The sequence below is a fragment of the Electrona antarctica genome, assembly GCF_951216825.1.
Source record: "Electrona antarctica genome assembly, chromosome: 15".
Lineage (NCBI taxonomy): Eukaryota > Metazoa > Chordata > Actinopteri > Myctophiformes > Myctophidae > Electrona > Electrona antarctica.
The window spans coordinates 19,374,772-19,402,739 of record NC_136796.1 but is presented as its reverse complement, the minus strand read 5'-3'; the positions used below and the strand labels follow the sequence as shown (position 1 = coordinate 19,402,739).

The 27,968-nt window shown below is 42.3% G+C and overlaps 2 protein-coding genes across 2 annotated transcripts; both read left to right on the top strand.

The window, feature by feature from the left end:
• Window positions 1–1,896: 1,896 nt before the first annotated feature.
• Window positions 1,897–8,842, top strand: s100v2 (S100 calcium binding protein V2). The gene is made up of 3 exons (XM_079522666.1): window positions 1,897–2,008; window positions 4,335–4,466; window positions 7,616–8,842. Exons 1-3 carry the CDS (start codon window positions 2,000–2,002, stop codon window positions 7,784–7,786), a joined length of 312 nt encoding a protein of 103 aa, XP_079378792.1. The 5' UTR covers window positions 1,897–1,999; the 3' UTR covers window positions 7,787–8,842.
• A 5,585-nt stretch (window positions 8,843–14,427) lies between these two features.
• On the top strand, window positions 14,428–27,498 carry thap7 (THAP domain containing 7). The gene is made up of 8 exons (XM_079522668.1): window positions 14,428–14,550; window positions 15,911–15,990; window positions 16,939–17,076; window positions 17,523–17,603; window positions 23,142–23,320; window positions 23,663–23,826; window positions 24,890–25,079; window positions 25,960–27,498. Exons 2-8 carry the CDS (start codon window positions 15,911–15,913, stop codon window positions 26,958–26,960), a joined length of 1,833 nt encoding a protein of 610 aa, XP_079378794.1. The 5' UTR covers window positions 14,428–14,550; the 3' UTR covers window positions 26,961–27,498.
• The last annotated feature ends 470 nt before the right edge of the window (window positions 27,499–27,968 follow it).

Below are 27,968 nucleotides of genomic sequence, written 5' to 3'. Positions count from 1 at the left end.
ACCTTGCGACAATGACATGTCGTGTAACTCTCATATCCGATCCCACACAATTGATTTGATCCTGCTGGGTGTGGTCTCTCCCTGTCTGTGTCTGTGTCTGTGGGGGTTCTGGCACACCCTTTTGTTGGACACTATTCATCCTAATGACACATGAAGCCTGCAATCCACTACTTGTTAATATATTAGTATAGATAGTATATATAATATACTATCTACTCTGTATGGTAACTAGCCTACAATACTGTATGCATAACTATTCTGTATGTGTGGTTGTTTATTTTAATACAATACAACTAGTACACATGCAGTGTCTGGTAGGTCGGACACATTGATAGTAGTACTGCCTGAAGCACATAAGCAAGTAGGCCTAATGATTGCCTCTTCTTGAGCCACCAATACCAGAACAAAACAAAAAAAATGCATAACTTGTGTTGCTGGCATCTAGGCTGTGGGTCGTTGGATGAGCAATATAAATGTGGTCTCAAATCTTACCTGGGTGAGGTATTGAAGACACAAATTGCATATTGCACCATTAATACATAATCTCACCTCTGGGTCTCAACTTGTTTTACTCTCAGGGTTGAGTCCGTTTAACCCTCCTAGGTGGTGTTTGTGTGTGTGTGTACGTGTGCGCGCATGTTTTATTTACTTTCTTTTTTATAATAGAACATATTTGTTTGATTTTTATCTGCCAACATTGTTATATAAAACTGTTTAAATATTGCTAGTATATATTTTTATTGACGTAGCCTATTGATTTCATTTATACATTGTATTGACATTGGGGGACACATTTTGACAGGAAAAAAGAAATGTTAGACGACCAAAATAGACGTAGACCCTAACCCTATGCATTATTAGGCTTTATTTGAAATGGTGATGTGAGGTTGATGGGGGCTACCTTATATACTGCTTATAGGCTATCTGGGGATGGGTCACCTTACCTTTCTAACCTGCCCCAGGGAGCGTGTCTGTATGTTGAAAACTCAAAACAAGACTGTATGGAATGTGGTTGTTCCTGTTCAGTGTTCACGTTCACCTTATATCTACACCTCCATCTCATTGAATTAGAATATTGTGTAAAAGTTCATTTTTCCCCCCTAATATAATTCAAAAAGTGAAACTTTCATATATTCTCAGTACATTGTGCATACAGTGAAGTATTAGTTAAGCACAGTAATACCATGGTCAGTACACCAATTAGTAGTTTTGGCACTGTGGGCAGGTGCCAAATCAAGCTGGAAATGAAAATTAACATCTCCATGAAGCTTGTCAACATACTGAAGCACAATGTACTTCACTTTATGCACACGGAAGAAAATGAACTTCTACACAATATTCTAATGTAATTCATTGAGATGGAGCTGTAGGCTACTCTGTCTGTCTGTATGTCTGTCTGTCTGTCTCTCTCTGTCTGCCCTGATAGTAGGCCTAATGTGAAACTAACAAAATAAACTTCCGTGACGTGTGGTCTTGTTTTTCCTTCGTGCACTTTCCCCAATTGTGTAAGCTTCACATTGTTTTATTACAGCCACTCCTGCCTGGTTTTTATATTAATATTCGCCATCATCAGCACAGGAGGTGTTTAACGTCTACTACAGTATAATGAGAGCGTCCTATAAACTTACAGGGAGTTATTGTGTAAAATAAAGGAGTTCCAAGCATTTGTGTTAAAATGTTTCCCAGATGTGGAGGTCGGAGATGCCGAGTGGATTTCTTGCAGCTTTCCCATGGAACGCTCCCAAAAGAGAACAGATCTACAAGCTATCAACGCACCGCGAAATGAGGCGTTGATTGCATGCAGATCTGTTCTTTTTTGCAAACGACACCGTGGTACGGCGGAGCACAAAACTTTAGAGGGAGGATTTTTGGGATCCTTGCCAGACCAGTGTGTGAGTCACAAAACTATGGTAGGGCCGAGGAGAGAAAGAGTTACTGTTTAACAAACGTTGGAGAAAGAAGAATTGATCCATTTGTAACGGCAAAACTCATCAGCAACATGGCACAGGTGAGCGCAACTTTTCACTATAATCTTTTACTTTTAAATATATATAAAATATAGGCCTATTCCCAATTATTTACTGTAAAGATCACTCTTATAGAATGTGTAGACGTGGGCGTTATGAGTGTTACAGAATACACTACAGTCATTTCTAACCTTTCCCTCTTATTTTCTTTATTTCCCCCTCAATCTTTTCATTTTTACGCGTGGTTTTCACCGCGAGAGGAACTTGGAACATTTACTTAACTTTATAGTTATAGATGTCTATTTTTATTTTTGTGCAACGTTATTTATGGCAGATTCTCGATTTCCCTTCAAACTTCTTTTTTCACAACGCGTAGGTACACTGGGTGACACAGTAATCCAGACAAGGACCTATACAGAGTAGGCTACAGACGGGTCATAATTTTATTTTAGACAAATAAGGGACGCTAAGCAGGAGGAGAATGACATTAGCCAACTAGACAGGACACTTTTATGACAAGACGTGAGAGACTGTTGTGTTGAGTAACTTGAGTTGTTGTGTCACTGCTGGGAGTGGGAGTCTGTGGGACAGACTGTCTGGACAGGAGGGAGGGGGGAGGGACACGGGGATCAAGTCCTGTGACGCTCACACAGGTGACATATAACTGTAGACATACAGTAGGCTATCTGTAGGCCAGGGTATTGTCTTGTGACTCAACAGTTTTAGTTTCAACTTTCAAGGTGTCCGGATTTGTCTCAGTGGAACCCAATCTGAACATGTCTATTGTTATACATTTTGGTCTGACTCCTGTCATTTGGACGGTCCACAATTCCTCAACTATCTATGCAGCCTGTAGGCCAAAAATCTCGACATTCTTGTACATTATCTAGGCTACTTGAACATGTGATTATGGTGAAGATTAGCTAGCAATCATTTGGCATGACCCTGGACAAATGCAAGAGAACTGGACACTTTTGCAAAGTGGAACGGAGGAGATGGAACAAAGTGGGCCCTGTGCAAATCTGTTTTAAGCATTACATTGAATAATTGTATGAAGTAGGCCTAGTATAGGCTAACTTTACATCAGAGCTGGTGTTTTGTTTTTGTACAAAGTAGGATTTATGTGAAGCCTATTTGCTAATAATACACTTCAACATAGGTTAGGTTCTTTTAACCATCAGGTGACTTTATTCCCATGTGTTACACTAAATATCTTCACCAATAGGGCGCCGATCTATAAGCTCACAACTCATCGCAATGTGACTCATTGAATGAGTTTTGCACTGAATGTGAATTGAGTTTTGGGTAAAGAACTTTGAATCAACTGTCCTACTGTTGAAAGAACATAAACTGATTTACCTTTCAACCTGCCTATCTGGTATTGTTCCGGAGATTAGAGAAACACCTTGAATTTGTTTTTAAAATGTGGGTGAATCGGTTAGCCAAGCTGTGAGTCAACCATGACTTGAACATCGGAGCCGGTGGTTGCAGATATGTGGAAACATTCAAACTATGTGCTTTAAGCCAAAACGGATGTGACTCGAGAGCAAAGAAATGCTGCTCACTGGGACATAATGAAAACACAATGTGGGGTGACTGGTACAAAGGTCAGTTTAACTGTAAGGGATGGACACTTTCAGGTCATCCTAGTATTATCACTGTCTCTATGGGTCCACTTGACACTCTCAGGGTTTTGTGCTTGAGCAGGACGCACAGGAAAAGGATACCAATTCAATCCTTTTGGATTTGAATGATTCCGGTTCATTAACGATTCTCTCTTAACGTACAATTCCTTAACGGTTCCCTTTAAAGATTCTTATTTCTTTAAATCCTGCACAAAGATGTTTAGACAGATGGATAGATCTATTGATTCCACGAGGGAAATTAATTTGTCATAGCAGCACCGCAGTATGAAACACAGGACAAATACAGAGAGATTATATGTACGATCTAAATTTAAAGAATAACAAAATACGAAATAAGAGGGAGTAAATGGGTACTAACATACAGGGATTAGAAGTAAGGTACCAAAATCCAAAGAGGAGATTCAGGGTCTTACTTGTCCCTCTGTATAGTGTCTACACATAACCAGTTGACCACAACATATTTCTTCTTTTTTCAAATACCAGTCTACAAGCTCACAACACTTAGCCAGATATTAATACTTTTCTTTTTCTTTCTTCTTTTAAATTATTAATTTCGGTATATTATGACGAGCCCAAATTTTAAACACCTGGGATAAAGTGGTTAAAATGAAGAAGCTGCTGAAATGATTGTGTTGTAGTTGGTGGTCACTGTGAATTAGAGTGCTGTCTAAATGACTAAAATGTGAGCATAACCCTTCTCTCCCCTGGTCCAATCCCACAGTGCTCTGACCTGGAGAACGCCATCAAAACATTGGTCACACAGTTCCATTCTGCTGCCGGTGACAACAGTCCCACGCTGAAGACGGATGAGTTCAAAGGGCTTCTGTCCTCTCAGCTGCCCAACCTGACAAAGGTAGTGTACTTAACATGTATATCGTTTCTGTCGGGCAGAAACCTCTTATCTCCATATTTTAAGTTGTTGTGTTTTTTTATTATAAATTAACGCCCTACTTGATCATACTGCAACTACAACGTCACACAAAAGCATCAAAAGTAGAACAGCACAGCTTTGTGTGTCTGTCTGTCCGTTTGTCCGTGACGTCATGTTGTAAACATCATCAGACGTCATCATTGTGATGAAAGGCACCGCTCACTTACATCTTTAAGTTCACAAAAGTGTGTTTTTTTAGAGTCTCTAGCCCCCCTACAGCTTTTGTCAATATTTGCCATTGACAATGAAAGGAGAAATTAGGTCAAATGTCCGCCGAATATGACGTAAATCTTGTCCCCACACGTCTCATATTTGCCATTGACAATGAAAGGAGAAATTAGGTCAAATGTCCGCCAAATATGACGTAAATCTTGTCCCCACCTGTCTCATATTTGCCATTGACAATGGAAGGAGAAATTAGGTCAAATGTCCGCCAAATATGACGTAATTCTTGTCCCCACACGTCTCATATTTTCCTTTGACAATGAAAGGAGAAATTAGGTCAAATGTCCACCAAATATGATGTAAATTTGTGGCAACAGAAACATTAAATGCCATTGACAATTGATGTACGATGACAAGAGCGCCCCTCACTTCTTCACACGGGTGTGTTTTTTTGAGTGGTGTAAACCACTCCTACAACTGGCTTTGTTAGTGCAGAAAAAATGAGCATGGTTGCTATGTTCACCCTGTTCACCCGGGTGTGATTTCATTACGTCAGACATGATTTTTTGAGTGGTGTAAACCACTCCTACAACTGGCTTTGTTAGTCTGTGCAGAAAAAATGAGCATGGTTGCTATGTTCACCCTGTTCACCCGGGTGTGATTTCATTACGTCAGACATGATTTCATTACGTCAGACAGGCTATATTACACCACTCAGTTCACACGGGTGTGATTTTTTATATATATCCTGAAAGTAACAGTTTGGGACATATGAGATGTCCACCCGACAGATACGAGTACATACAGTATGATGCTCAATTATTGTGACAGATAATTGTCTGTGACTAGCTAATGCCAGTCAGGAAAAACAAAAAACAAACAAATTGATGGTGGAATTATGGCCATGAAAAGCAAGATAACAGACTACAGCAATTTTCCTCTTCATGGCAACATTCATATTTCCTGGTAAGTGCTGTCAATGGCGATGTGCGTTCTCAAGCGCATTTCCAGCTCGTGCCACGGTGCGATTCTCTTGTGAGAAACGCACAGAAAATTGCTGATCTACCAGCTCACAACGAGTGCAGCTAAGTATAATAAGGTTTTGAGTCACTTCCACATTCTGAAACCTCCGTCAAAGTTGAATTGCCTTGCCAAATAGGGTACAGCCACATTGGTCACGACTGAATCTGACTATTCTGACTCAGTACACTGCCTCTGAACAATTCCATTGTTGTATGTCAGCCGGGTGCCCCCAGCGGGCTGGACCCATTTCAATTGAAGTGGGTGAAACATAAGGCCATCTCTGCTTCTAGCTGCCACATATTATCAAAACTGCAATTCTTGCAATACATATGGCGCAGATGACAAAGCTCATTTTTAAAAATGTTGCTAGTTAGTATTAGCCTGGGCAAGAACTATTGCTTAAAGGAGTCTATCCAAAAGTACAGGACTACAGGAAGTTCCAGTAAGGCGGGACATCATTTCTGGTTATACATTTTCAGCAGCAGTTTTTTCCAGGCTTCATCTCCTCATGAGATGGAGATGAAACTGGGAACGATGTTACTTTGCATAGACATGAAGTAGTACGGTACATTTTGAATGCAATGGCTGTCACCAGGGCTGCGGGAAGGTATTTACAATAGCAGGTGCTCAACGTTTAGGAAGGGGTGCGCACTGCACACGTGTGCAAAATGCGCGTGCATGTGCCTATTTTCACGTGGAAAAGTGGCTTTTACTTTCCCTCTCCACACGCAAGTTATATGAACAAACTGACACAGGCAATTAACTAGGATAAGTCGCCGATACTGTGATACAGCATATTTATTAGGCCTAGTAATAGAAATCTGTCTTGAACATATAAATAAAATGAATGCAGAATCGCCACGCAGGCTATGGCACAGAAACCCATAGGGAAAGAAATGACACACAGTGTATGTATGGCAAGGCGCCGATTATCAAAATATTAATTATAAAAGCCTATATATTGTTATTATTATTATGTGTATGTCACTGATCACAGAGCCAGGACACGTTCCTTGAATCTTTGTACCTTCCCCATACTAGCGTCGACTCCTCACCCCACCCAAACAAAAAGCATACACCGCCAGAAACATGCACAGACCCACCAGACTGCATGAATGACTCTCTCTCTCTCTCTCTCTCTCTCTCTGCATGCACAAACACAACCACACCCTTGTGTAAAATGGGCCTGTTTGAGCAGTTTTCTACATGTCACTGCTGGTTAACATTCTGACAAACTCACGTTAAAGGTGCAATCTGGGACTTATTTATTTTATAAATTATACCGTATAAAGAAAAGAAAGGGAAATAACAAAGACCAGGGTCTAAATGTTGTATTAGAAGAGTTGGGATACCACCTCTAAGCCCTGCAGACGACGTACTAATTATATTCAACAGTATAAACATGATACTACCATACACATTGGTTAACACAATCCCTGTGTGTGGCTTCAGTGTAGGCAGCGGTGGATCCGTGAATAGAGTTGTTTTCGTCCGCGCGATGTAAGAACAGCGAATAATAACCTTCCAAACCAAAGGAGTAATAAGAGTGCGTGCACGTCGGATCCGTGTGTAGGCTGTCTAACACGTTTGAGTAAAAATAATATATATATATATATATATATATTAATTACTGGATTAAATGACATTAAAGAAAGACAGATTTTTATGTTCTGGAACTTCTGGCACAGATGGAATCCCACGTTCTTGGCATCCATTTGGTTAAAATAACATGCTGTTCTAAGGCTTTTCCATAATCTACAAACTCACAAATCGCCAAATTGCGACTTGTACACTTGTAGATTCGCATTTCATCATAATCATATATGAGAAAGTATAAATCAGGGTTTAAGTTGTTTATGTTTTCTCTCTGATTGTTCCTATAGGGTGCCGGCTCGGAGCAAGGCCTGACAGATATACTTCAGAAGATGGGCGTGTCTGATGGCGAGGGAATCTCCTTCAAGCATTTCTGGGATTTGATCCAGTCTCTAGCCATCGGCCAGCACGGTCTGCTTAGTGCGGAGAAGGTTTCCACATGCACCTGCATAATGATGTGAGGAACACCACACCGTCGAGCACAGAGACGAGGCCAACTCCCCAACTATTACAAAACACACTACGATGCACTTTGAGAGTGCTCTATTCCTTCGGTTTACTGACAAACACATTTAACCACTTGAACCCCAGCTTTAGAGGGCGGCCATAGCTAAATGGGTAGAGAACCTGGGAAGCAGGAGGTCTCCGGTTTGATTCCCTGCCACAGCAATGTGCAGTGGTGTCTCTGAACAAGACTCTTAACTTCTAGCTCCCCCCCCCCCCCCCCCCTGCGCTCAAGTCTGACCACTTGGGCAGCATTCAGCTGGGTGAAGCTGAAAAACAAAATGTCCCAGTGGGATCAAGTACTGTAGGTCTAATTATTAGTTTGCCAAACAAAGCAGATCTACCAGCTTACAATGCTTTGCACGAGAATACCAATACAAGTACAGTTGCGATCCCGGTCCGTTTTATTAAGTATAGATGGTTCAAGTGCTTAAATGAGATCAATTTGCTTAAATATCTGTTTGGATTTAATATGATTTAACAGGTAATGCTGCAATCCTTAACGTTCGAACGCGGGTCCCCCAAGCGAACACGAATGTCCAAATGCCAGTTCAGCTATAAGGGTAAGCCTGTTTGAGCAGAAGATGAATTGCAGGTTGACCTTAATGCAATACCACTTGTCAACCAGTAGGTGTCCTTCCTCACCACAGGATGTTATAGAAGAGCAGCTAAATGTATTAGTTATGAGTTATGGATTGCAGCTCCAATTTGTCTTATTGTATGGTAGCTACATTAACGCTATTATATGCAGTTTACAGTATCTTTTATTTACATTTTGTAAAAAATTCCTGAAAGCGGCTAAAACATGTCACAGACTTGTAAAACGTTTGGGACAGTAACTATTTGATTTAATATGTATGAGAATACCACTATACTAGTATCTGCATTAGATTGCTTTATCATCATTATTTTTGCCAGTGCCCCCCCCCTGCAGTTACTATATTTATATTTTATAATTCTCTGTATTCTGGCCTATGCAAATGCAATAAATAATAGAAATGTGTTTTTCCGAATTCAGTTTGGTGGTCTATGATTTATCCTCTACCCTACGACAGTTATTGTAAAAACTGTATTTCATAAGAAACAGTAGCCTACTTTGTGTACCTTTACCATGCAAATGTTTTGCGGTCTGTTATCAAACTGCGCTTATCAGTGTGAGCGCATTTCCATTCTTCTAGTCATGACTGTCATGTCAGTGATTTGCATAGTGTGCTCCCTGCTTGGGAGTTAAACCAGAGGATAAAAGAACAGACCAATACCAGTTCAATGTAATGTTTTTTTTTTCAACCACTTTCAACCTGTGGTCCCTATTTCAGGCATATCATTCTACTAGCCCACAGTCTGTTGGTGAAAACCATAATTTTATCAGTTGCGAGGATTTAAACCGTAAACATAATGATTAATGACAAAAAGATGAATTATGTTATGTTCATTGTGACTGTGAGGTATATTTTAACCAGGAGAGTGCGTTCTCTCCACCGCATAAAGACTCAAAATACTTAGGCAAAAATAGGGTTCTGAAGCAGCAGACAGATGAAGAGGCGCAGGCAGGCAGAGAGATGTTCTCAGAGGTCGCTTTTATTTGCAGAGTACAGAATACAGCAGAGGACAAGTAGGAGCCTGGCTGACCACCGTGGTGGCCAGCCCAACTGAACACCATCCTTACATTGAGTCAGAATATATAGGTACATGCACAAAGGCTGAGGGACAGGCACAGTTATTTAGGGCACCTCCTTGAAGGGACACCCGCATGATTGACACATTAACCTGCAGCTTTAGTTGGAAATAGCCCCTATGCTATCTTAATGATAGATCAACATTGGCCAGGTTCATCCTGGAAGGCCTGCTGAGACCCTAGCCTAGGTGTCATGACATATGTTTAAGAAGATGGTCAACAACTGAAATCATCTATAGAAAGAACATGAAGCTTGCACTTAACTTAGACTGTCCCATAAATGTGAAATAATAAATATGAAATGTAAAGCTCATAAGATAAATTCCAGCAATTAAGCAGTTAATCAAGACAGTAGTTAAGTAATTAGTCAAGTAATTATCATCATAATAATTCATCTTCTGATTCATTAAAGAATAAATCTGAGAATGAATGGAAACTAAAATTGTGCCCTCATATTAAAGCTCACACATTTGGAGAAATGGACCAAGTGAACTCGGACATCCCAGAGTCCTTCTGGCCCAAAGTATAGTTAAGAGTCAAATTGCAGACAAAATCAAGACCAAAACAATCAACATGTGGTCTTGAGACAGGACTCAAGAAGAGGCCAGTCTGGAGTACGTACTACAGCCCTAACAACATGGTCAGTTGTAAGACTGACCAAGGGAGAAGGTGCACCCTCGTTTAAGCCTCTTCCCCTCAACTGTACCTCGAAAGTACTCAAGATAAGAAGAGAACACGTACTTATTCATGACCTTGACCCTACCGAAGATGTCCAGCTCTGTCTGCAGGTCATGGTCAATGCCACCCATCATTGTCTTGGACTTGGCGTAGAGGGCGTCTTCCTTGGCCACTATTTGATCCAACCAGGCCACTTTGTCTGATTGCACCTCCTCTGCACTGTCCACCGTGCATCCGTAGAATCCTCGCCTGTTGCGTTGGGGCCAGGGGTCCTCCGCCATCATGGGATGGTCGTCTCCCACGAAGGCTGAGCAGATGGAGCTATCCGTGCCTCTGGAGCGGCCCACTTCGCATGCGATGACGCTCATGAGGAAGAGGGAGAAGGTGCGGAAGTTGCGCACGGATGCTGTAAACACCGCCGCCATGAAGTAGTGACCCCAGCGTTCACAGTTATAAGCGCATTGCCGCAGCTGGAACGTCTGCCGGCAGAAGTCGTTGAACTTCGATGCCTTCAGGCCCTGTCTCAGGTCGGCGAGGGAGGTCATGTTCTTCTGGTCTTGGAAGTTGTCGAGGAAATGCTCAACGGCATCATCAGGGCTCATGAACTTCCCGGCCAGAAAGACAGAGAGGGTTTTCTTTTGCACCTTATAAATGCTGTCGTTCAAAACGTAGTACAGGTCAGAATCACTTTCCTCTCTCGCGTTGTACCGGATCTCCACAAGTAGATCTTGAATGCTAGTGAGATGTTTGAACGTTACTTTCTCCTGTGGCTCTAAGAGCCAAATGGGCTGTTTCTGGTGATCTTCTGGAGCATATTCAGGAGCTCGCCTGTGTTCGCTCTGCTCAAAGAACAAGCTCCAGGTGAGCCCCTCCAGACAGTCCATGGATGGATACTTTTTGCGCAGGTCAGCGGGTACAAACATCTGAGGGTGTGTCGGCCATTCCAATGTATTATAGTACAATGTTTTTCCTTGGTATCCCGGAACCGCTTGTCCTCTACGACAGGGTCCCACCATTGTTAACAGGTTGCCCCGTCTACTAAGTTCCGCAGTGACTCGACTGCAGCTGTCATTGTACTTCCAGACGCCGTCATCCTTTGTCAGGATCTCACCGTCGCTCCTGACAGAGATCGTTGAATTGTACAGGTGCAGCCTCGTGTGCACGTCGAATGATCTGAGGGTCTGCAGCAGGTGCATCGCAAAACTGATCTCTTTTCCTAGATCGCAACCGATGAGCCTCACAGAGTCTAGACGCCCATATTCGCTATTTATGGCCAACACGGCCGTGGCGAGGTCCTCCGGTACGTAACCGCCTAGCTTACACGTTCCATCGGCGCCACTGCTTCCGTGACCAACCAATAAGACGTGCCTATGTCTATTTGGATGGGAGATGGCCCCAGTGAGAACATGCAGTGCCCCCTTGTGGTATGTTAGTAAAGTTGATAAACCAGGATGCCTTTCAAAGAGGGATGTGGCCGCCTCGATCACCACACTGTCCTTCTCCATGATCACTATGCAATGATGGTCATGTGTAGGTGGAACCACACACAGCGTCACATTTTGATTGGAGGACGCAATGCTTCCCTTAGAAGATGATCTGTCAAGATGGTTGAATCTATAAAATTGTGAAGGATTTAGAATGAATAAATTGCATGATTAGCACAGAAATGCGCTGACACTGAAATGAGGTAAATAATTGATTTTTTTTCTCCTGTTCACTAGCTGGAGAGACAGGGAGACTCCTGCTACTGAACAAACACTCTAAGCAACTACTTCTATGAGAATATAAAGCTATTTTACACATATTTTAACAAAAATATCACTTTAATACCCTACTACCTTTAAGCCTGACTTAATTATCGTGAGATGTGCTCCAAAAATTGCTGACCTTCAACAAGCTCACAACTCATTGCGAGCTTGTAGATTAGCTATTTTTTAGCTGAATAGGCCTATATGTTGCAATGGCTATAAAAGTCAGTCAACACATAAATGGTATGATTTGCACAGAAAAGTATTGCCACTGAAATGAGTTATGCCAAAAGTATAATTTGTCATATACTGTAGGATGGAGTGTGATTTGGGCATGAATGAGAATTATTTTGGACTCTCACATTTAAATAAATTAACACTGAGCAAGCAGCTACTTTAATTTTCATGTAATTTGGATAGAATTATTAATTGTGTTGGGCAACTAGATTACACAAATACACAACAACAGGACCTGTTGCTTTCCACTGGATCAGGGGTACAAAAAACAGCATCACCAGAATCCCATCGGGTTGGAAGAATGTCACCCTCTGGTGGACTGATTTCAGGATGTGGCCTGTACATGTACAGAAGTAAGTCACAGGGGACAATATCAGACAGAATGGTGATGAATTTGATGATCACTTATAATGATCAGATTGAATATGTCCCTTGAGCTTTGTTAAATGGGATGCTGCTGACATAGGCTACTTTTTGTTTTCAATTATATCATACAAGCAAAACAACAGTGCAACAGCAGATATCTCACCAATGTCCTATGTCCAGATTCTGGGTACCGGTACTCCAACCTAGAATTAGAAACATTGTGAATGTTCAGTACACAATCTACCACACATCTAGTTAATTTTTTTTTTTTTTTTTTTCATTTTTTTTTTTTTTTTTGAACACAGAATACAGAAACCTATCATCAGCCATGTATAACCTGGAACTTAAACACACACCATACACATTGGCACATATGCCACTTTGAATATCAAATGTATACCCATGTACAGTAGCACACCTTTTATGACCTATGGCTTTTTGTGAACTGTTAATATTCAATCGATCAATCAATCAATCAATCAATCAATCAATCAATCAATCATGTTGCTGCTAGTGCTACTATTGTTGCTAAGGAGACCAACCAAACAAGATAGGCCTACATCTCTTATTTTTCACTTATATCCTCTTCTTTTTGGGAACAAACTAAGATTATAATTAGGCCTATAGCGTCCAGCATAGCTATGATGACAATGTCCACACAGTTGCCCTCTGCAGATTCAACTGAAATGATGATGTTTCACATACGTCTGACTCTAAATTTAAAATGGATGAAAGTTATGCCATTAACCACATCCCCCAGGGATAGAAGCTATATGCTCCAACGCAATTTCCCCTCAACACCAAATCTCTTTTCCATAAATATCCAATCTACAAGCTCAGCTCAGACTTTTTTGACACATTATCATCCCTGAATAGTGTTACTATAGGTTTCATGTGATTAAATTATAAATAAAAAGTAAAGTTCTTACCGGCATTAACCATTATTATGGGGTCCAGAGACAGATGAAAGGTTACAAAGAGATAAAAGTGAAAGGTCTGCATGGCAACAGAAGGATGATGTAGCCTATAACTATAAACGATGGGAACAGCAAGTAGAGAGCCTGCACCGTGCTCATGTCTCACTGTGCTTTTATGACAGGCCATATTTAACTAGATAAGAAGGACAATGACACGTTTATTTAACATGAGAGCATAGTAGTTGTTAGACAAGACACTTGATGAATGCTGCCAAAAGTCTGTTCAGTATTTTAGGCATAGGCCTAGGCCTATTATATGCATTAATGTTATTTTGAGCATTCTTATATTAAGCAGACTACATCACATTTGATTTAATGTAGGCTATAAGAAACGAAATTATAGCAACAAATACAAGTAAAAAATGTGTTTGGAATAATAATGATAATTCTTTAGAATTTAGAGGACAGGTTGACATCAGTACAAGAACTAGTAAGAAGTAAAGCAGAGAATAAACAACACACTTTAATAAATAAACTGCTGGCAGATGTGATTACTGTCACTTATAGGATATTGCAAGAGAAAGAATGATACGTGATATAAATGAAAAGTGCATTCATTTGAAAAGAGAAGTTTCAGTTCTCATTGATTGATTGAATACTTTATTAACAGTTTAGCAAAGGTCATGAGGAGATTATCTATGTTTCAGAGTCAGACCAGTTTCGGTTTTTACATCATTTTTTTAACATAAATATACTCATTTATGCCTTTCATAATGTATATTACGGTAGTATATGGAAAGCCTTTATTTACTATTCAGCACTCATATCCGGTCTAAAGCCCGCCTGCTGTATCCGGTCATTTAACATTTATGCATGTATATGATGGAGACAAGTTACGTATCCGTTGTAGACCGGATCTGCAACATGCAAACTGAATAGATCCCAGTCCCTGCATGAACAGAGGTTCCTTCCTGGCTCGTCCTGTTGGGGGCGGTAGTGCACCAAAGAGGCGGAGCCAAAGCCAGGCATTACAGGCATACAGCAGGAAAGGAAAGGAAGGACAGAGCCGCCATTTTCGTGAGGTCGAACGTGCAAAAAAGGTGATATTGAACGCTTTATTTGTGCATCTGTAAAGTAATTGGACGGTATTTTTTGAAGTAGGATTGAGAGTGTTTTCATTTCGTACAGAGAGTGTGTTGAAATAGACAGACATTATCTCTGTAGAATAAATAGGATAACAGACCTCTCTGTTTTTTCTTTTTTTCCCCTTTTTCTTTTCTTTTTCTTTTTTTAAAATATCGATTTGCACTTCGTCGTACCACGGTGTCGCTCGCCGAAAAAGGAACAGATCTACAAGCTATCAACGAGAAACGCGACACGTTGTTAGCTAGTAGATCTGTTCTAGTTTTAATACTTATATTTACTCTTTATGGAGGCTTTGGAACTGTTTGCCTTTTAACTTGCATGGGTTGAGATCAACAACAACCATAATAATTAATAACTTAAATCGTGCAGAAATCGACGTCATTCCCATCCCATTGGGGCTGAAAGGAGGTTTTGTTATATTGTACCTCTTTTACCACCACCTACAGGAAGGAGGTGGTTACTAAACATTTACTAAAGTATTAAAGTCAAATTGTATTATTATTTTGTTTTGTCGATGGGTTCCCAGCTAGATTGTATGAAAAGTAACTAGTAGCTGTCAAATAAATGTAGTGAGTACAAAGTATTTTTCCCACTCAAGTAAAATGCAATTTCCTTGAGTAAATGTTATTTTCCATCACTGGTTAAGGAAGAGAAGATATCCATATCCGTTAATGGGCCTACTGGGGTTTGGCACATGAGGCACATGGTTTGACACATTATTCTACAGAGTTCTCTGAGCACATATAGGGCTCAGGGAACCCCAGGGGTCCTTGGTTGATGTAAAGGTTGAGAATAATCACTCATGTCATTATTCTCGGGCCCTATCTGACCTGTCAGAGTTGTAGTTATTTGTGTGATCCATGCAGAGATTAAAATAGGGTGCATTTTGCATCCCAAAACACAGTTTATAGTTAAGGGACGCAATAAAACAACGACCTCTGCATCCACGTGATGCACTATACTGTACTACTGTACTGCTTTTTATTCTAGTTTATTTTGCTAGCTTTAGTTATAAAAATAATTTCTTCTTCTGTTTTCTACATGAATATAACCACATTATAACCATATACAATGAAATGGGTGTTAAATGCTGCAATTTGTAAAAATGGCAAAATATGACTCCTAACGTCTTTGAAGTGGGACTAATGGGATAATATGTCCCTGGGACTCATCTAAAAGACCATCCCTGCATCCCGGGACTTACATTGAAAACCTATCACTGTCCATGTAAATAATGTCAGTGTATTGCGGTGTTGGCGTGCATTAGCTCCTTTCTACTGGCGCGTCATCGTCACTCTGTGTCACTTTTTGCAGATGCCCAGACACTGCTCGGCAGGAGGCTGTAAGTCACGTGACACCAGGGAGAGTCGCAAGGCTGGCATCACCTTCCACAAGTGAGACCCACCTCCTCACAGTCACAACATTAAAGTTTAACCATTTTTGGTGCACTTTATAAAAATAATATTGTTCTGAAAACACAGAGGCCGGGTGGAAGTGTATGCTTCTAGGATCAGCGGGAATGTAAACTTAAAAAGGAAGTGGTGATCTGAGTGCTCCAAAAATGTGAAGGAGAGGAAGTAAAGTTATTAAAGTTTTTTTATATTGCCAACATGTTTCAACCAGTTAAGGTTGTGGCGGCTGTGGCTCAGGAGGTAGAGCAGGTCGTCCAATGATCCATGGGTCAGCGGTTCGAATCCCGGCTCCTCCTGTCTACATGTCGAAGTGTCCTTGGGCAAGACACTGAACCCCAAATTGCTCCCGATGTGCTGGTTGGTACCTTGCATGGCTTCCGCCGCAATCGGTGTATGAATGGGTGAATGTAATGCACAATCTATGTAAAGCGCCTTGGATAAAGGCGCTATATGAATGCACCATTTACCATTTACCAAGGTCTTTATCAGCTCTCGCCCTGACAAAAAGTGAAGAATAAACTTTGTTTTAACTTTACATAGTTTCCTCCACATATTTTGAGTGCTCCCGGGTCGGGTGTCTAAAACTGTTCATAAACTGAAAAAATAAAGAACCAGACCAGTGCCAATGGATGGATCCAATGCAGTTATTATTATTTAGTCACAAGGTCTTGTCGATAATACTTCATTGGTTCAATATTTATAATACCCACAGCTACACTTAACCACTTTCATTCTGATGTCCCTATTTTGGACAAATTGTTCAAAAATTGCTGATCTACAAGCTCACAACACGACGCATTACGACACGTTGTTTGAACCTGTAATTATATATCCGTTTTAAAAGCGTATTCTGTAGCCGTCATGTCAGCTTTGATGTGTTGAATGACTTTTGGTTCAGTCTTTTGTGCCATGTGTCACTCTTGTGTTCAGGTTACCGAAGGGAACAGCGAGAAGGAACCTATGGATCAATCAGTCCCATCGGGATGGCCTCTGGGAACCACAGACTGACTTTGTCTATTTCTGCTCCAAACACTTCACCCCAGAAAGCTTTGAGCTCATTGGATACAGGTAAAAGATAACTCTAGTAGGCATGTAGACAGTTACTCGAACTAATCAATGTTTTCGATTCTAAAAGATTCTAAACTAATCAATTTAATGAAATGATCAAATACTGGATAAGCAAGTGAATTTAGAAGTGTTGAAATTCTGAATCAGTATCAGCTTTATTGTCACATCACAGGTTTACAGAAGAAACAAAGTGGAAATTGAAATCCATTTTTGTGCATAGTTCCCATCATTATTTTCCATAGAAAGAAAGGGAAGAAGAAGAGTGGTACGAGGGGGGAAAGGAGATCAAACAAGAAAAACAAAATACTCAAAATAATAAATATCTACATATATCTACTAAATATTATCTACTATTAAAACAAAACAAAAAACGCAAAGAGAGTAAGAGACAAAAAATCAAACACTTAATTTTAAGTTATATTTGACCTTTTCATTGGTTTCTATAGTGGGATCCGGAGAATCAGAGAAGATGCATATCCAACTCTGTTTGAAGTTACTCCAGAGATCAAACGTAAAGGAAGACCCAGGTAAGTTAAACTGATCTACAAACAAGCATTCTCTAATGATTACCTGAACTTGAAAGCTTGCAAAAATACAGAAAATAAGCGCTATATAAGCTCATAACGCGCCACACCATGTGGCGATGTAAGGTTACGAAATATATGCTACAAAATATGAAACATGCCCAAGTCTGCATGTTTATTGCAGGGTTAGAGACTGACTGATGTTTTTACAAGTGTGTCCTAATTGAGTAGTCTATTTGAAGGGTCCATGGTAAAACATTTTTGCTTATATAAGTTCAACTCTCCTTTTTATTTTGAGAAACCAATAACCTTCTATTCTGAACTTGTGTCATATGCGATGCAAAGTTCACATTTTTGTGATCGTTTACAGGATTTTTGTCAAACAAAAGTGATCTTCTGTGTCAATTAACGGCAAAAAAGTCACTAACAATGAAGATCATCAATTCAAGAGCAAAAAGTTTAATTTTGGTTGATACAAGCAAGATGCCTTTTCAAAATGAAAAATGGAGTTGTAGTTTGAAATTTGGTTGTACCACTTATGTTTACTAAGTCAAATTAAATTAAAAAAAACATTAAAACTGGTTGCACCACTCTGCTAGTTATTAATATGAACTTAGTTGTTGGTAAATACTTATATACATACCCAATCGCCACAAACCTGGATACCAGGGTCTTGTATTAATTCTAGAAAAACACAAAGTAATGGTGTTTACTGTACTCTCATACAGCAACAATGGTGCTAAAAGTGATCAAAGTGATCAAGTAATCAAGTGATCAAACAAGGAGCTTCAGCTCAGTGGCCTTGTGGTTAGAGTGTCCGCCCTGAAAACTGGGAGGTTGGGGTTCGATCCCCGGCGGAATCATACCAAAGACTGTAAAAATGGGACCCAATGCCTCCCTGCTTGGCACTCGGCATCAAGGGTTAGATTGTATGTGACAATTGTAGAACTTTAACTTGAAGTGATGCACACATTATTAAAAGTCATAATTGCTATTTCACAACTTTATTACTAAGACATTTTTAACAACTACCGCTCTTGACTCAAGGCTTACCAAAAGTTACAGCCAGGTGCGAGAGGCCAGCAATGAAATCCACAAACGATAGAAAAAGGCTTGCACATTGGCAAAATCTCGTTGAGGCTCTCAAAGGCGATATGTAAAGCGCCGTTTATCCAAGACGCTTTACATAGATTGTGCATTACATTCACCCATTCACACACACATTCATACACCAATTGCGGCGGAAGCCATGCAAGGTACCAACCAGCACATCGGGGAGAGACAGCGAGCTCCACTTGCGACCGCGACGGGTCGCTTCGACGGCTGTCTGAGTCGTCGCAACGAGTGCCCATCGTCGCGGGTGCCTGACTCGTCCCGACGGGTCGCCACAGGTGCCCATCGTCTCGACGGGCGCCTGTTTTTGTCGGCGTTTCTGAGTCGTCGCGACGATTGCCCATCGTCTCGACGGGGGCCTGTTTTGTCGCGACGATTGCCCATCGTCTCGACGGGGGCCTGTTTTTGTCGGCGTTTCACCCGTGCGTCGGAGAACGGGCGCTCGTGCTCGCATCTGCCTCTCTCCTTCCCTCCATCCTATGTGTGTGCTTCCCCCCCCCCCCCCCCACCCGACCGCCTCCCCCTGTGGGGTAGGGGGTCGGGTGGGGGTCCCTGCGGACCTTTGGGGGGGGGGGGGGGGGTCCGGGTCCCCTTGGGAACACACAAAATCTGCTCTCCCACCGACGTCATGTGTCCGTTTATCTCCAGCCGTACAGACTCCATTTGACACGTCTTATCTACTTTAATACCCACATAGCCTACAACAACTTCTGTGAACAGACATCACTGTAGTAGCTTTTCATAAATATATTTGTACTTAGGCTGTCTGCTGTCGTGAATGTTTATAGTTAGAGAAATTCAAAGTCCAGCCGTCTGCTGTCCAGCCTCTCCCACCCCTCACTGGGGAAAATTCCGGGAGGAAAACGGAAAAGGGGTGAGTTGTCTTGTTACCATCCTATGTGTGTGCTTCCCCCCCCCCCCCCACCCGACCGCCTCCCCCTGTGGGGTAGGGGGTCGGGTGGGGGTCCCTGCGGACCTTTGGGGGGGGGGGGGGGGGGGTCCGGGTCCCCTTGGGAATCCCTTTACGCATGCCTTCATTTGTCCCCGTGAATTGCTTCCATTATTTTAATCCAATAACCATATGTTGCATCACATTTTATCGATTGATATAACTTCAATAACCTCCGGAAATAAGGATTTTTTTTTATTCGATTTGAACGTTTAATGGCCTATTGAAAAGACAAGTGTTTATTTTTTTTTCCTTTTACGCACGAGAGAGAGAGAGAGCGAGAGAGAGAGAGAGAGAGGGGGGGGGAGAGAGAGAAAGAGAGAGCGCACGCACGCAGACGGAATGTGTTCACGCTCGTCCTTCTGGGGGGTCCCCGGGAGACCCCCCCAACGCAATAGATAACACAGAAATCACACTATACAATGCATTTACATTCAGCCGATCTACGAGCTCATATCTGCTTCTTTGCGAAAGCCGCGCATTGCGACGTATTCTGTCTGTCTGTCTGTCTGTCTGTCTGTCTGTCTGTCTGTCTGTGCACGCTGACAGACAGACATGTTTAAGTTTTCCATTGAACTATTCAGCACCGAAATAAATTACTCATCCATTCATTAATGCATTCATTCATTCATTCATTCTTTCATTCAATTTACTGCAGTGCAGCTGGTACCTTTCTCCCTCCACATTCTATGTAGGCCTATAGTCCCTAAAAGCATTCACTGAAGATTTTTCTAAGGGTTTTCTAAATCTCACCTGCACAACCCAATATTATGCTGTTGTTACAAATTTAATGCAGTAAACATGAACGTGCATCTGTGACATCGGCTGAATGTAAATGCACACGCAAAATGGGGGTCCCCAATATGGTAGCCTACATCTACTTTTGTCAATTGTTTAAAGCTTACAAAAGAAACAAAAAGGATTTGTTTGAATGTATTGACTTTTGAGGACTGCATACGCCTCTGTAACTGTAATAAACAACATTAACAATATAATCAGAATCCAGTCTTTATACTTTATTAATACAATGGTTTTAAAATTGCAGTCATTTTAAAATTGCATTAATTTCATTATGTTGATGGTATTTATTTAAAATGATTTAAGGACGTTTGGTGGTTCATTCGTTTTGTATAAAATAACAGAAACCTTTGAGGACAAAAAATGTATTGTATTACAGCTGCTTCGATATAAAGGACATTGTAAAGCGACTACGTGAGAAATAAACTTTAAAGTCGCTGAGAGGCGATGGGATGGGCTATGTTGTCAGACGCGCTCCGCTCCACAAACAAAAGGAATTCGCTGGGTCCAAAACAATGCGTTTAAGGGGTTTTATTAAAGAAATGTGAATAACTCAAAGAGTGCTCAAACAAAAAGTAAAGCAACAACAGCGATCAACATAAATAAAAGAAAGCAAAAATAAAGCGGTCAACAAAAGGTATGGCGTTCCATACCCCCCCTCTCTCTCACTGTGTGTGCCAAACAGGTGACGTTTATGAATTAATCAGGCCCCGTCAATCAAGCGCATTCATTTCATTGACCAAAGATATAATCAACATAACCACACATTGCAACAATCCCATTCATGGCTCCTATACAGACATAATTTCCTTAAAGCAGTAAATTGAATGAAAGAATGAATGAATGAATGAATGCATTAATGAATGGATGAGTAATTTATTTCGGTGCTGAATAGTTCAATGGAAAACTTAAACATGTCTGTCTGTCAGCGTGCGCTGACAGACAGACAGACAGACAGACAGACAGACAGACAGACAGAATACGTCGCAATGCGCGGCTTTCGCAAAGAAGCAGATATGAGCTCGTAGATCGGCTGAATGTAAATGCATTGTATAGTGTGATTTCTGTGTTATCTATTGCGTTGGGGGGGTCTCCCGGGGACCCCCCAGAAGGACGAGCGTGAACACATTCCGTCTGCGTGCGTGCGCTCTCTCTTTCTCTCTCTCCCCCCCCCTCTCTCTCTCTCTCTCTCTCTCTCTCTCTCTCTCTCTCGTGCGTAAAAGGAAAAAAAATAATAAACACTTGTCTTTTCAATAGGCCATTAAACGTTCAAATCGAATAAAAAAAAATCCTTATTTCCGGAGGTTATTGAAGTTATATCAATCGATAAAATGTGATGCAACATATGGTTATTGGATTAAAATAATGGAAGCAATTCACGGGGACAAATGAAGGCATGCGTAAAGGGATTCCCAAGGGGACCCGGACCCCCCCCCCCCCCCCCCCCCAAAGGTCCGCAGGGACCCCCACCCGACCCCCTACCCCACAGGGGGAGGCGGTCGGGTGGGGGGGGGGGGGAAGCACACACATAGGATGGTAACAAGACAACTCACCCCTTTTCCGTTTTCCTCCCGGAATTTTCCCCAGTGAGGGGTGGGAGAGCTGGACAGCAGACGGCTGGACTTTGAATTTCTCTAACTATAAACATTCACGACAGCAGACAGCCTAAGTACAAATATATTTATGAAAAGCTACTACAGTGAAGTCTGTTCACAGAAGTTGTTGTAGGCTATGTGGGTATTAAAGTAGATAAGACGCGTCAAATGGAGTCTGTACGGCTGGAGATAAACGGACACATGACGTCGGTGGGAGAGCAGATTTTGTGTGTTCCCAAGGGGACCCGGACCCCCCCCCCCCCCCCCAAAGGTCCGCAGGGACCCCCACCCGACCCCCTACCCCACAGGGGGAGGCGGTCGGGTGGGGGGGGGGGGGGGGAAGCACACACATAGGATGGAGGGAAGGAGAGAGGCAGATGCGAGCACGAGCGCCCGTTCTCCGACGCACGGGTGAAACGCCGACAAAAACAGGCCCCCGTCGAGACGATGGGCAATCGTCGTGACAAAACAGGCCCCCGTCGAGACGATGGGCAATCGTCGCGACGACTCAGAAACGCCGACAAAAACAGGCGCCCGTCGAGACGATGGGCACCTGTGGCGACCCGTCGGGACGAGTCAGGCACCCGCGACGATGGGCACTCGTTGCGACGACTCAGACAGCCGTCGAAGCGACCCGTCGCGGTCGCAAGTGGAGTTCGCCCCTCCTGACATCGGGAGCAATTTGGGGTTCAGTGTCTTGCCCAAGGACACTTCGACATGTAGCCAGGAGGAGCCGGGATTCGAACCGCCGACCCATGGATCATTGGATGACCTGCTCTACCTCTTGAGCCACAAGAGCAAACATATATTATTTAATTACAAAAGTGGAAAGAGTGACATAGTGAGAAAAGGTGACACAAGGAGTGACCGTTTCATTGAATGCATGTTGCCCATATTGGCTATAAGTAGGCCGTCAGTCCATTGGAAACATCAGAAACATATTGTTTACACTGAAGTTTGCCTCAGTGTCCATTTAACGCGGTGAATCCCCTCACATCATGACACAGCCCCACAGCCATGTTTACATTACATCACAAAACCATTTGATTTAAATTCTCGGTGTGATGTACCCATACTATTGTCTAGGAAGCAAACCAACTCCACGAAAGCAGAGCCTACCAGCCAGGAGGGCAGTCGAGAAGAAACTGAAGAGGCTCAAACCGACAAAGGAGAAGAAGCTCACAATGTGCCATCAACAAATGGATCAAAACACGACCCAGCTGTGGATGTGGAGACAGATCCAAAAACAACATCCTCTTCTCAAGGTAGGGTTGGGCAAAAAATATATATAAAAACCGACATTTAACCAGTACATCTAATAACCAAGAAACAAGTTGTTTTTGTAATCATTTCCCCCCTTTTATCAATCATTCTCATTTGTCACAAAAACATTCAAATATATTTTCTATAAGGAAATAGATTACTCTGATTTCCATCTTATATTATACTTCATTGTACAATGTTGACATGGAAAGAATTGTGAATATAGCCAAGCTACAAGATCAACTTGTACATTTAAAATTTTTGTTCATTAATAGTAATCGTGGCAAAAGATCAAAAAATATTTGCGAGGTTGACTTGAGGTCATATCGCCCAACCCCATGCAGCTCAAGGTCCAGCAGAAGAAGCTGACGGCTCCTCCCAACAGCAGGGCAGTGTGTCACCCTCCTCTCCTCGCCCCGTGTCTCCATCACGCTACATGAGGCGGCTGCCCCCTCCCCCGGGATTCCACCTGCCCAAGGAGCACAACTACGCTCAGCTCTGCCCCCTGGTGTGTGGATAAGGCCTATCACAATTATTAGTACATACTCCCTCAATGGCAATTATTGTTTTAGATAATCTCAATAGGCTCTATGCACAGCAGCCATATTGGAAAGAAATTGGGCCCCTTTCTTAGTTCCATCACAGGTGTTATCAATTATTCTAATGAAGGCTCTGTTCCATTTAGTGCAGCACACTGGTTCTTAAAGCTTTTAATTTCATGGACGCCCATAACTGAGAGTGTACAAATGGATCGTTTGCACACTCTCATAGTTATACATCCGTAGGCCCTTCAAGTAACCATGATGGTCCCAGACCCCACTTTGAGATCGACTGGTGTAGCTGACAGCCTGGGCACACTTGAACTTCCATGCGCGGCCAAAGGAAGCTGTGTTTTGCGTTATCTCCAGGTTTTTAGACAGCTGGTGGATGGAAATGAAGCTCCACCCACGCGGCAGAATGCCGCGTGGGTGGAGCTTCGGAAATGATGCAAAACACAGCTTCTTCTGTCCGCGCATGGAATCTAAAGTGTGCTCAGACCCAGAGTGTTTCCAGTGACCAGCACAATAGCAGCACCTAGACTCTTTGACCACAATGGAACACAAGTTACACAACCTTAATTAGCATCATTGGTAAGACATGTGAAGGAAGTAAGGAAGAAGCCCAATTTCTTTCCAATATGGCTGCTGTGCTTAGAGCCTATTATATTTGCATAATCAAATTGTTTCCATTCATCTATGAATTCATCTGTTGGAAAATAGTGAAAATATCCTGTCTTTAGCATAAGATTAGTAAATATATGGCCTGTTTTGGTATTATTATTATTATTATTATTATTATTATTATTGGTACCGGTCATAGTCATTTCTTTGTATATTTCAGTTGGAGGCTTTGTATATTTGTTATTTGTCATATGCCTTGTGCAATTTGTGTTTACAAAGCATAAAAGGCAAACGGAAATGTATTTATTTACATAATCAATGTTCAATGCCAAGAACACATCGTCAATCACTTTTTATATGGCAAATGAATCGTCACCTGGCTATAATTTCCTGATTGTGACTAACAACCAGGTGTGGAGAAGGCGGTACGACCGGGCCATCGACTGCTTGGAGAAGGCCCTGCGGCAGCTGAACGCCGCTAGGCGACGGGAGAACCGACTGCGAGGTTCCCTCCTGAGGCTGCGGGAGAAACGTCTCAAACACACCCTGCTTCTGTCCAGAGACAGACCCAGAGGCAGGGGGGGAAGGATGCCTGGCAGAGGTGGGTCTGTCGCAGTTATGACATAATGGGTGCGTTCAGAAATACCGCACCGGAGTGCACTCGCCTATTAGTTTGCATTGCACAGTGCGCTCAATGCGTTATTTCCCAACGCGCCCAATAGGTTATTATGCACAGCAGCCATTTTGGAAAGACCATCTTCTTACTTCCGGGACCCTTCCCTACTTCCTTCCGTTTCCGATGATTCTAATTAAGGCTCTGTTCCATTTAGTGTACAGTGGCTCTCAAACGTTTTAATTTCAAGGACCGCCATAACTCTGAGTGTACAAATGGAACCAAATGGACCCTTACAGGTCAATTTGGTTCCTTTGTACACTCTCAGAGTGTGAGTTACACACCCATAAGGGGCCATCTCAACCCGCTCAAGGACACTTTGAGATCTACTGGTGTAGCAGGGTGTTTCCAGTGAACAGCACCCTGACACTGTTTGACCAGAATGGAACAGAGCCTTAATTAGTATCATCGGTAACACCTGTGTAGTAGGCTAGTAGGGAAGGAGCCCGGAAGTAGGAAGAGTTATTCTGTGTGCATATTGTCCTACCGCAGCTATTTGAGATAATCACAGTTGCTTTGCAGAATCAAGTGAGTTGTGATTGTTTTGTTAAATAAGTATTACATCTCTCTATAATCTGATAGTAATCGGTTTATTCAGTAACATGGTTCTCCTTGTCAGTCCAGCTCTTTATTAAATAAAAAATAAATGTTCAGGTAGGGATACCAATTTTATCCAATCAGGAGCTTTAACATATTTTACCAAAAAACAGTTTGAACAAAAGCAAAATCACTTACACCACCTTTAATTCATCATTGCAATTATGTGTATGATAACTAATGATCAAATAACATTTCATGATCCTGACAGCCCTATTCAGAGGAGAGGCAGAGGAAAGACTTTCTTCACCGACAAACCCAGATGAGAATGACACGGATGCAGAGACTGAGGATAATGGGCTGTTCGTGGGGGAACTCGAGGAAGCTGTAGACTTGGCAGGCTGGATTCCCACAACAGACACGAAACAAGGGTCCGAGGAGGGGGGGTACTGCTTTTACTGTGGGAGAGGTCGAGAGGACAGCGGAGGTCACGTGGTACCGAGAGGTTCTAAGATGAGCAGAGACGGACAAATATCTCGGGTTAATAAGAGAGGCGCAGAGTGTGACAAACGCGTTGCGGTTTCCAAAGGGTTGGAGAGAAAATTCCAAAAGAAGCTAGTGACCGAGAGTGAAGCGGAAGACGACGTCTGCCGTCACCCTTGCTTCGCGGCCAGTAAGCCTGAAGACGTTCAGGTAGTCGTGATCGAAAGTCCTCTCGGAAAAAGCGGCAGCTCACAGCTACCCGCTCCCGCGCTTCTGCAGCAAACCCAAGTTCACGTGGACCTGCAGCAGATGATGTCAGCAGGGGGTGCCCATCACTTACAGCCCGGCCCAAGTTCTCATGGCATGCTCCTCGCAGAGTCGAGCGCAGGCGGCCTTGAACACGTCGGTTGGATAGAGGGCTGGATAGAGGGAAGCACAGAGGCACAGCTGCTTCTGATACCTGTCCCCGATGACAACAGGATAGTCAATTTGGTCCAGACAGAGGACGCAGATGACGACATGCAGACTATCGAAGCTATTGAATTCCCACTTCTGACACCAGAAGTGGGATTTCAAAACGACCGGAGGCTGATGGCAGAGGGCGACGAGGGACAGTGTTCAGAGAATGTTTCAAGAGATGTGAGAGTGGCAATGGCCTCTGATAACGTTCTGGCCAGTCATCAGTGTTTGTCAGGCACTACTGTGGTTATGAGGGAAGATGTTAAGGAGAAGCTTAAGGAACATCTGGAAGGATTTCAGCTTCAGTTGAGCAATGAGTTTATTGACTGAAAAAAAAGAAGAAGATTACGCCATTATTTTATTAAGAACACATTTATGTGTTATAAGACATTAGCCAACTGGAACTGAATACTGAATGTGTGTGTGTGTGTGTGTGTGTGCGTGTGTGCGTGCGTGCGTTGTTTTGTTTGGCTTGACAATAGCAGCTACTAAAAATCTTTGACATCTGCAAAAATGCTTTTGCCTTTTGTTTGTAACAGTGCCTAAGCAGTGCCACCCCCATGGGTCCTATTAAGAAAAAAATATATATATATATATGGGGGGGAGAGAGTAAAATATTTACTGATGGGATCTGGCCAATTACATTAATTTGGGGGGTCCTTGAGAATCTCTGGCCTAAGCGGGAACACCAAACGTAATGCTCTGGCCTGGCCATGATCATTTCCATGGTTAGAAATAATGGCATCCATGTTGAAGTGCAAATTAAACATGAGAAAGAGTATAGTCTCAAACAGTGAATGATTGATGTCATGTGTACCTAACTGTCCAACTTTAGCATATGTGCTTAAAGAATAAACACTGCACACGCTGCCATCCTATAGTCGGTAAGCATTGTCCTTTTTTCTCGATCATTTTAACTGTAGGCGTTCATGTGGTGTTATCTATCCTCTTCATATTATATCTGTTACTCATAGATTGAGACTTGACTTTAAAGGTCCAGTAAGTAAGTGATATATTTTGTTAAAATATGTGTCCAATAACTATATTATAATAGCAACCGTTGGTATAATGTTTGCTCAGTAATACATTTGTATGTCGGGGTCACTCACTATAATGTCCACAGGACCTTAGATGGATGGATCAGGACCACAGCTGCCCCCTCGCTGCTTTGTTGATGGGACAGTTAAGACTAAGAGACGCTAGTGCCACTCAGCCAGTAGGGGGAGCCCTTAGACCAGGATAGGGATGCTTTCGACCCCCTAACTGCATAACAATATCAGAAATCAACAGCTCAATGTACAACTGTTCTATTACATTAATATCATTTAGCCTAGTGGC